We start from the raw sequence: 11,256 nt of genomic DNA, 5'->3' as shown, positions 1-11,256 counted from the left end.
TTTCCAGTTACCAAAGCCAGCAAGGTCTTGAAGAGTAAGATCAGGCACATGCACAGATAGACCCAAAGTGGGTTTGGGCCCCTGTCCATCTGCCCTCCAGTGCCCTCTAGGCCGGTGTTAGTTGTATTATTATTATTATCTAAACTAGGCTACTCTGCTGCTCCTTGCGCTGCCACAGGTTTGACGTTTTTCTCATCTAAACTGAACTCGCAGCGCCGGGTGCAGTAACCCAGCTGGATGTGTTTGTCATGCACATCAGTGCCTCTGTGCAAATTTTGGTGCCATTCTGGTGTTAAATCTTGCTATGCTTTCGCCAAAAGCAGGTCTTAGGGAAAGCGATATGCGCTGTGTTATTTTCCTGGCATTATTTGATGGTTGTGTCCAAGCGCACACCTCAAAATCACATGAACGCCTTCTTGAATGTTATGCTTGTTTCTTTCACGTACTGTATTACCCAGACAGTAGAAATGTCAAAATCTGCCATTGAAAATATTAAAAATGATGTTTGAAGTTGAGTCTGTACTGGGTTAGGTGAAGGATTTACCAGTATCTGTCCTTCTGGATGTCTGGATTGATTTCCTTTATGGTTAATTACATTTCTACAGCCATCTGAAGGCAGCAGGTCTCATTTGGTGTGCTTGTTCAAAGCAATGCAATTATGCACACATTATCCAGAGTGGATACCAGGCTGTTGCAGAACTACACAGATTTCATAGTTTATGTAAACAGCTATAACTTGAAGTCTACACAATGGAAAACATCATCAGTCATCACTCTGTATCTTCTTCCAATGACCTCAGCATCCCTGCATCATCTCATTTCTCCTACATGATGCAACATGATGTTTTTATTTCAGCAGAGACCCATGGCTGTGACTGTAGCCAACAGGAAACAAGCGTGCCTTTTTTCTACCTTAATTTTCCACATTTCTCCCTCGAACTTTGAATAGTAGGTTTTTTCCTTCTTAAGTCAGAATTATGAGGAGTTCATGTAGCTAAACAGTTTACTTTAACGTGGCACGTGTCACTGTCTGACTCCTATCACCTCAATAAGTGGACAAACAACTCCCCAAGCAATTCGTCAACTCAAAATCATCATCACTGAACTGTTGTTCACTCTGAAAAGCTTTGCAGTTTAGTTTTGCTCCTTTAATGAAGAGATGCCAACATTTCAGTGGTTTGATTTCAAGCATTATGGAGAATAAAGCCACAGCCGCAGAAGGGGCCGAGGTAATGTATTCAAATTAAATGCTGCATGTTCATCTGTGATGTACAGTGTGTGTGTAGGGCATAAAGTTTATTTTGGAAACTATTTATGGTTGGCATTTGAACTGCTTATGCAGAAACCTGAGCTCATGCTGTTGACTTACAGCATCATTGTTAGGTCAAAGATGTTTGTGTGCACTTTGTTTTGGCATTATTTTTGAATAGTTTGTTGTGTCTGTGTCTTCAGTAAGTCCTCTTCATGTATTTAGAATGCCACTGTCAAAGCAATGAGCAGTAAGGGGCTTACCAGTAAAGTCTTTAACTATGGTCTGCTCATGCTCATTGACAAGCAAACACACGAGTCACATGGAAAGCTGCTAATTGAGTTCCACACAGTCACTTGGACCTGACCTATGGACCGTGGGATAAAAGCACGCTGAACAAAATAACCAAAAGAGCAGACTCAGAGTTTTCAGAAGCCTACTGATCACTCAGTAAAGCTCCCTGCATAAACTCAACTGGCAATCACCATTCATTGAACAGGAGAGCTGTGAGTTTTGCTGGTGTGCAGCTAGTCAGCAGTAACCAGACCAATGTTAAGCATTGCTTATTGTTTTAATTCAACTCTTTAAAAAAAAAAAATCAAATGAAAGCTATTCCATTATCTCATGGGTTCGCACAGGTGTTCATGGTTCTGCTTCCATTGACCAACACCTCACTGTAAACCTTTAACTACAAGAAATCTGTGGGAAGAATTACTGGTTAATAATCAATGAGAGTCTTCAAATGAGTCCAAATAGCTGCTCTCAAACTCAAACTGCTGTTACTATAAAAACACTCTAAATGCATGGTTAGAAGCATCTTAGAGAAGTATGTTGAAATGAGGTGGAAATATCAGTCGGCAAATGGTGGTGAAAACATTGTCATGTTAAGGTGTGGTGTCATGCAGAGGAAATGTTGTATTTATGTGTACATAAAGTCAAAGCACTAAATATCTGAAGTAGAGTGAAGAAAACCTGGAAACATGCGAGTGAGTGTGTGAGTGAGTACACAAATGTGTCATTAAGATTAAATGTAGGTTTGCAATGTGTGCTGCCTTTGTTATGTTACATCATGTCGGCTCATGTTTTTTTTTAATAAATATGTAAAACATTTGTGTCCAAGCATAGTTCATATTTTTATTTTGTTAAAAAGTATGGCTGCATGTCAGTACAATTATTAATAACATTGTGAAAAAACGGAGGTACTCAATTTTATATTCATCACACTGTCGATGCCTGAGTATTTCCTGAGGTATATTTCTGAAGGTGTGTCTTTTTAATCCTTAGCTTTGAATAAAAGCCAATATCTGAATTAATTTACAATATAATACATGATAGGTACATTCATCTTCAAAACATACATGTATGCATACAGGCTTTACATTTTTACATTAACTGTGACAGAAATATACAAACACAGAGACAAATAAAGCACAGCATGAAAACAGACACTGATATGCATTTTTCTCCTCTACTTACAGGCGTCCACAGTAGAAAGATTACAACACTGACAACATTTAGACAAAAGCACAGTGACATTTGCTACTACGTTCCACATTCCCTCAAATGAGATGGTCCCATTGTTCACAGTGCTGCAAAAGAAATCATTTGAGACGTAAGCCCAATATCACAGCGGCATATTCAACTGCTAGAGTGCACATTTAAGAATGTATCAACCCCTGTGTCAATGATGTTTTCCCTAACACTTAATTTCAATTTTGTAATAAAAAATGTATATGCTTACTTTTCAAAGAGGTCTTCACAGCAAGTTTGTACATTTGCATCGGTGGCGTTGACAGCAGATACCTTCAGCAACTCCACACAGTCAAGTGGAGGGACAAAGAGGATGCCTAAGAGATAAAGCATAAAAGCTACTCAGTCACGGTCCAATAGGAAACAAGTTTAACTCCACTGTAGCTCAATTCAAAAGCTCTTACCTGCAATGGAAGCATTGACAAGAGACACACAAGTCCCAGTGAGCATAGCTCTCAACACCAGATTTGAGATGTCACTTCTTCTGGGTGGGCATATAGAGGCTTAGAGAAAAGACAACAGTGTGTCAGAAATCCTTCCTGAGAGAATCCAGGACACAAACATGACTATGGGATGATAAAATACTCACACAGGCCTCCAATCACAATACCCAGTGAGCTAAAGTTGGCAAACCCACAAAGAGCATAAGTGGTGATTATTTCTGATCGGACCTGAAACACGAAAACACAAAATAATGTTACTTTGCACAGTGTAATTTCTCTACCACTTCAGTACTCATTGAACACCCACATGAAAATATTCAAATTCCAATTAAGACGATTACTCACAGATATCCACTGTTTTTCATCATTAATGATTTCAGCGAGTCCACTGAGTCTGTTGTTTTTCAGTTCAGATAATTTCTCATAAGCCACAAACTCATTGAGGAAGAGCTTTGTGCCGATTAGTTCAGCCACAATGAAACTGTCAGCATATGGTACTCCCATCATGAAGGCCACAGGCATGAACAAGTAAGAGCAAATCAACTGTGAACACAGAAAGACGCATTTGGATAACGTTAGACTCATTAAATTTAAAGCTGAACCTCAAGCTCCAGCCAGCTTCTCAGCTCTCCACTTTCAAATGTGAAATCATTTGAGTTGAGATTAAAGCTGTGACAAGCGCGACTGGAAAGAGGTAACACTGTGCATGTTCCTACTCTGCAAGAACAAACGCCTGCTGTGACGCCTGAATGTGTTGGCAAGTGTGAAAACTCCTTCACGCATTTGGTGGGAGGTTTCAGGAACATGAAAAGTAAACAAAAAGGAACATATTTGCTTTTTAACAAGGAACCTGCTGATGTGCAGATGTGCTGCAAAGCAATGAGGAGTTCAAAGCTGGATCCCACAACCTCCAGGAGACATGCATGGAAGTTTGCATCTGCAATTGATTTTAAAACTAACTCTCACAAAGATTGGTTCCATTCATTACTGACTGACCCAAACTGCAGCTGCACGTAGCATCATGATCACTACCATCATTAAATGATCCCAAAAAACACTGAATATTATCAAAATGTCACACTTCAGTTAGTAGTGTTTTGCTAAATAGTACCTGAAATGTGATTGCAGGATATCCCACCATGCCTCCCAGCCAACTCAAAGCTTGATTTATGAACCCAAGGATGGCAAGAAAGGCTATCAGATTTGCTGCAATGTTAGCAATGAGGCCGATTGAAGCAGATGCCCCGCTGCTGGCTGCCTCCAGAATGTTCTGTTCATCTCTAGGAAGTTCAAAAAAATTATTTCATTCATAAAACCAGAAAAATCATGAAAGGGAACAGAATAAAAGAGAGGATAGATATACATACCCACAAGACACTTTAATGTTCTCATCTGACTTGAAGGGACTCTCCTCTGTCTCTGGGTAAGAGAGTTTAGAGATGGCTAAGGCACAAGGAGCAGCCATCACAGAGGCTGATATCAAGGAAGACGCATCAATCTGCAAAATAAAACAAAATGACATTTATTTCAGGTGGCTGTGGTGGAGTTACTGCAATAATCAGCAACAGAAACTGTATTTGAACTGTATTTGATACAGAACAGATACAAAACTGATCATGTAAGAGTCAAACTCATCTCTCCCCCAAAACTTTTCAGTTTTTATGTAGCATGTAGCCTCTTCAGTCTGCTAATTGTGCCATTGAGCTGATGCCCAGCAGCCGTCTAAAGATGGTTTTTGACTGCTTGTCACAGAAACACTGCAGATTTTTAACCCTTCCCTACAGACACAGGCTTCTGTGGAAAATTACTCTCGATGCCAGTAATATTTATTACATAATAGCAAAACATTTTACAAACTGGTTTATCTTCACTTATCTGGCTTTACTGGAATCCAAATGAAGCAACAGGGTGGGGCTCTCAGGCTCAATTCTAATTCTTATTTAACAGGTTAACACTACTTTGTTCCCATTGGGGAGTTCTTTTCAGAAATAACAAATATTCCTTGAGGTGTGCCCCAGGGTTCAGTCCTGGGCCCCAGTCTTCTCTGTCCGTACATGCTGCCATGATCTGTAAACATGTTTCCATTGCCATGCAGAGACACACAGGAGAATCTGAGGGCAATGACAGTAATTAAAACTCAAAGTGGCTTTCACTCCCTTAAGAAAGATTGCCTATGAACAACAAATTTGTGCTTCTGTTAACACTTTCAATTACAGTTTTGCACACTTTACAGGCCTCCCTATGAATCTTATCAAACATCTACCATTAGTTCAAAGTTCTGCAGCCACGATCTTCACCAACATAAACCTGAGGGCACAAATCACTGCAGACCAAAGGCTTTTCTCTCACCGCCTCACTCCAGATTAAATCACTGGCGTCCTCACGGTTTATACTCTTAACAGATCACTGATTTGTGCTGATACGTTAATCATTCTTCACTAGATTAGCAAAAATTACAAAATCACTGGCCAAGATACATATGACTGTTTAGCAATTACTTGTTTAGCAATTGTTTTGTGTTGGAGTTATTTAGTCTTTCTGAGGCTATTGTATGGTGGCCCTGAGTGTTATTTCATGTCATGTTTCAATCAATTAATTTTATTTTATAGGAAAAAAAAAAGAAAGAAAAATGTCATCCTGGCAGCGAGCCTGCTGCATTTAGTTTACACAGCCCCTGACTCTGGACTCTCCCCCTCACTGTTTTTACCTAGATCCTGTACTTTGTTTTACACCCACAACATAGATTATTATTCCTGAACTACTGCTATTGATTCATTTTCAATATCTCTTTTACTCATTGTCTCTTTTTATGTCTGTTTTTCACCTTTTGTAAAACACATTCTGTTTTCCCTTTTTGTATGAATTGTTCAATATAAAAATATTATCATTGTATGTGTTATGTGGTGGTGTGAAAACAACATCATCTCACCCCAAATGAGATGAATGCCCCCATGACACTGCCTGCAATTGTGGCAAATCCGCCAGTCAAAACAGCATGGATCTCAGATTTGGTCATGTCCTTCAAATAGGGGCGGATCAGCAGCGGAGCTTCGGACTGACACACAGAAAACATGGAGGGAAAAAAGCAGAGTAACTGCAGCTTTTTGGTTTTTGTTTGTTTGTTTGGTTGGTTGGTTGGTTGGTTTTTTTTATTTCAGTTATTAATGCTTGTTTAGGTAATCATAAAACGAAATTACAGATAGATTGGAGCTCTGGACATGTCATAGCCAGCTGTAATCAGACAAGTGTTAAAGGTAATGTCGCAAAGACAGTAAGCCTTGCCCAGAGTACCTGGCCAACAAATATATTGCCTGCCACACTCAAGGTCTCTGTGGGAGAGGTTCCCATTGTTATCTGCATAGCCCATGAGATCTGCGTGGACAAAAACACATGGCTATTGGTTATAGTGTCACTGCAGGCTTAAGCAATATACAGTTAGACCTAGAGAAGCCTGTGATGCTGTGAGGTACCTTTCCTTTGAACCTTTCCTTACCTTCAGAATGAGCCACTGCATTACACCCAAAAAGTAAAGGATAGACATCACGCTGCTGAAGAATATGACAATAGGCAAAGCCTGGGGGAGGAATCAAAGCTTAACTTAACACATTCAATTTCAACTTATAGTCTTGGTTGAACGTGCATATTTAAGAAAAATACATTATCATCCTCTCATCCACTTACTTGAAAGGCAAAAATGTTTGCGATTAGATCCCCAAAAACAAACGATGACCCTTCCTTGGTATAGTCAAGGAATACCTGTAATTAGAGGACAAAGAAGAAACATGGGTTAGATTATTTCAAATGAGAATTGTCCATTCATTGATGAGATTTATCACCAGATCACTCATTCATTTGGATTCTACAGTGCAAAGTCACAGAACTGAAGCGATAACTTAGAATAGACAGCAGACTGAACTACACGTTAAAAAGTCCACATGCCTGTGTGCACTTAATGCTAACTCAACCCTTGGATGACCTAGGAATATGGGTGAAGAACATAATAAAGTAGCTCTAAAGATAAGCATATGGGAGCATAGACTCAGTTCAAGAATATTGTGCCCTTGTAGATGAGGAACACTGTGTGCCACACATGTAACGTCTGTTGTGCAAACCAAGGGCTGCTTAGAAATGCTGGATCACACATTTCACAGTAATACTACTCCAAGATATGTTGAATATAACTGCAAAGTCTGGATGTTATTAATATTACACAAACTGCATGATGTTTGCATAGAATAACTGATTTTATAATGTGCAGCGTTGTGTTTGCTAATGATTTGGGGGTTTTATTGTAAATATTTGTGATGTTAGTGGAGGTGGAGGAGCTGAGCTTGTGTAATAATCATCGGCGTGTATCCTACTATTCCATATATGGAGATCCCACACATTCTTAACTATTTGCTGATGTAATATTGAAGCTAACTCCTGCTTGTTCCTCCCACTAAAACTGCATATTTATTATCCTTAGGACATCCAAGTTTAGTACCTGTACTTGTTTTCCAAGCCATTCGAAAGCTACGAGTCCAGGGTGTGTTCTTATAACAAAAAGGCCGATACAGAACTGCAACCCGAGACCCCAAAACACAGGCCTCCATTTTACCTGAAAAAGATTTTTAAAAAAGAAAGTAGTTAGACCATCAGTGCATCAGGGAGTCTCCATCACGCCTTATGTTATCACAAGGAAGCACTTCTGTTAAACCTTTAGATTATGGTGGCACAAGGCCAAATGATATCCACAGTCTCAGCAAAACAGACGGAGATAACTTGTGAGATAAAGCCCGAGCGTGTTTCAAAATAGTTGTCACAGCAGTAATTATTCATCCTTGAGAAGAGTCAGTAACTCTGCAGAACTCACCGCTGTCCTGTGCGCTGACAAGAGGAACACAAGCAGGACGAACATGCACACACCTCCAAAAGAGATAAGCTGCTCTGGACGCTGGCTCGTGTCCAAGACAAGCCACACCACGAACAGGACAACCACTGCTAAGATAAAGAGCCTGAAAACACAATAAAACACACCTTCGCTCATTCACAGATTCCGTCGTGTGTGGCTCATTCACATCCTGGGGACGATGCAACTGAAAAACCACTCACCACTTTATCCATTTCAAGTTAGCTCTAAAGCATCTAACTGCAGGTCTGAAACACAAACTGATGCTTTCGCCCTTGTACTCCTTCACAAGTTCATATGATGCAATGAAAACAGCCACGCAGGTTAAGACTACAAGAGCAGTGGCCCTCTCGAAATCCAGCACACAGGCTGCAATGAAGTACGCCACATAGCCTACAGAACAGAAAACAGCATTTCATCAAAAATCATCGTTGTTGTTCACAGAATTATTCATGTTATAGTTTTTAAAATGAATACACATCAAAGTGCGCTGAATAAACTGCTACTGATTGTAACATCTGAACACAAATGAACAGACTTAATATTACCTGCTCCAAGTATGCCCAGCGCAATGTATTTGAAGGTTTGTGAGTGAGCCTTGATGTAATCCTCTGTGGCATTAATCGGCTTGGAAACTTGGCTGCAGCACGGGACACATTAGAAATAAGTTCCAACTGTGTGTAAAATATACTTTAAAATCAACTATACACTATGTACTGTTTGAAATATTCTTCTCTTGAGCATCTCACATAATTATAGATTCAGTATCAGGTAATATCAAGTACATTTACACAAAAGTTATTTATCTTTATTTAACACAATCAAATTTGTCAGATTGTCTCTTGTATGCATGTTAGTTAGGAACTTCTAAACTACATCAACATTAGCATAGCATAGCTGCAGCCAAAAGTACTGCAACCCCAATAAGTCCCTTGAACTGACACACCTTAAGTACGATCCCAGTCCTTTTTTAGTCTTTTTAGTCTGCCTGTTGACACCACTAGTATCAGAAGTGTTGTTCTCCTATGAAAAAAAAGGCATTTTATTTTTCAAAAATCCTTATGATGTGCATTTTCTTGAAAAAATAAAATGTGTTACATACCTCTATCTCAAAAGCCTTGTTGTCCACGCCCTTTCCGTTGGTGTGGATTACGGTTTTGAGCTGGAAGTTGCTGGTTTCCACTGAAAAACACAATCATTGCAGATTTTAGCAACCAGGAATGCCAAACAAGTAACAAGCTGTGTTTCTACGCACTGTGAAAGATTTTTTAACAAAAAACCCTCAAAATAAGTCCACAGATGAGTCCTCGCGTCTTATTTTGTGAATAAAGATGAACAAAAAAAAACAGTTCACTACTGCAAAACAAATAGCTTGATTCAAGGAAAAGCAGAGCTAATGGCTTACTCATTGTGCGTCCTCCTAAGCCCGGCAGCCAAATGCTGCGCTGTAAAAAAAACACAGTGGGAATATACACCCTGCCCCCTATGAAAAATCTTATCATTTATTAACAGACATGATATGTACTGTCTTGGTAAGTACAGGACGTGAGCACAAGTGTGATAATGCATCAGGAATGATGTAATGGGCCTTGTCAAGCAATATCTGATCAGACGTGATGTGGACCATGTTCACAAAATCTCTGGAGCAACAGCTGATAAGGTGTGAATTGATGATGGCTGATGTAAATTCAGCTTGAAAAGTTGATATGTGACAACACAGGAGAATACACAGTGAATTAATCATCAATGAGTTTGTCTGTAGGAGGTTGTGCTCCACCCATTTAAGTCATAAAAAGTCATGCTTAGTGCTCTTGTTTGTTAAGGAGACTGAGATGGACTAAAAATACATCTCTTACAGTCACATGCAACAACAACAACAACAACAACAACAACAACAACAACAACAACAACATGATGAATGAGACTAAAAAGCACATTTTCTTTTCCTTTTTTTCTAATCTAATAACACTAAAAAGTATTATCTACTAATAATACTTATCTGGTAATTTCAGAGAATGTAGCACATAATCTTCTGGTAAGATAGCCAGAAGGTAAGTATGTGAACTATGACGATGCTATTTAGTACAGAATGGGAAGTTACATGCTTCTGTCTGTGCAGACATACACTCTTTTGAGATACACAATTTTCATGGGTGGAATCAGCAATAACTTTATCAAAGAATCTCATCTCTCAAACAACACTGTGTATTTTCTGCAGAATCAGATTGCCTCAAAATCAGTCAAAGCCGTTATCTGGACCATTAAATATATTGCTGTGCAATTTGTCCTTTCAGGGTGATGATTCATGATTGGGACATAATGGTAGCTATTTGTTCTACTCGTCGCTGCTCAAATGTGACCTTATCTCTCTCACGCACACACAGAAAAAAATCTCTGATTCCTCATAAAATCGGGTTTGTCCACGGTTCGTAACACTCAATGGCAGCTCAATCTGTCTGAATGGATACGAGAAACATTCATTCTTGTTTAAAGGTACAGGACGTCTGTGTTCACTAAGTTTTCAGAAAGCCTTGCAGACCTTGAAATTCATTAGCAGAGGGTAACGACCTGAACAGAATTTGGAACATAACAATAAATGCCTTGGTTTAATAAGCCAGGGCATCCTTTTCATGTACACTATCAACTCATGCCAGCAGACTCAGTATTTAACTGAATTTATGCAGTATCTCACCACTTAGAGTGTCCATTACTCCCTTTAATCCTATTTGAATATGAATTATTCTTTACTCACAGACTAACAAATGAAAATAAACACCTTTTGGGTTTGTTTCATCTCTTGTTATATTATCTTCCTGTAACCACTGACTGTCTATAAATATATGGTCACTGATACTCCACATAGTAAAATTATTTAGTGAAGCTTTTTTCTTTATTTTTTATCTGATACCAAAGTGCTGCAGGCCTGTATAAACTCAACAGGAACTGCTGTTATCACTTTACAGCTTGGCTAGCGGGAAGGAAGACAGTGAGAATTGTTGCCCTCAGTATTGTCTTACGGGTTAAAAAAAAAACAAAACAAAACAAAAAAAAACCTTACTCCTTCCTAAAAAAACACACAGGCCCAACTTGGAGGGTCTTGAGGCCATGGATCTTCCAGGGAACCTAAAAGCTGAACCTTTCCC

General features: G+C 39.2%; 1 protein-coding gene across 1 annotated transcript; it reads right to left on the bottom strand.

Moving 5' to 3' along the window:
* Positions 1-2,364: 2,364 nt before the first annotated feature.
* Positions 2,365-9,522, bottom strand: slc28a1 (solute carrier family 28 member 1). Its single transcript, XM_070971910.1, has 18 exons — positions 9,519-9,522; positions 9,216-9,295; positions 9,060-9,136; positions 8,662-8,753; positions 8,317-8,506; positions 8,078-8,219; positions 7,709-7,822; positions 6,904-6,978; positions 6,716-6,796; positions 6,514-6,594; positions 6,152-6,277; positions 4,590-4,720; positions 4,334-4,502; positions 3,568-3,765; positions 3,369-3,450; positions 3,184-3,282; positions 2,991-3,096; positions 2,365-2,838 (listed from the first exon to the last, which is right to left on the bottom strand). Exons 1-18 carry the CDS (start codon positions 9,520-9,522, stop codon positions 2,718-2,720), a joined length of 1,968 nt encoding a protein of 655 aa, XP_070828011.1. The 3' UTR covers positions 2,365-2,717.
* Between the last annotated feature and the right edge of the window lie 1,734 nt (positions 9,523-11,256).

This window comes from Chaetodon trifascialis, chromosome 10 (genome assembly GCF_039877785.1).
Source record: "Chaetodon trifascialis isolate fChaTrf1 chromosome 10, fChaTrf1.hap1, whole genome shotgun sequence".
NCBI lineage: Eukaryota > Metazoa > Chordata > Actinopteri > Chaetodontiformes > Chaetodontidae > Chaetodon > Chaetodon trifascialis.
This window is presented reverse-complemented; position numbering and strand designations above follow the sequence as displayed.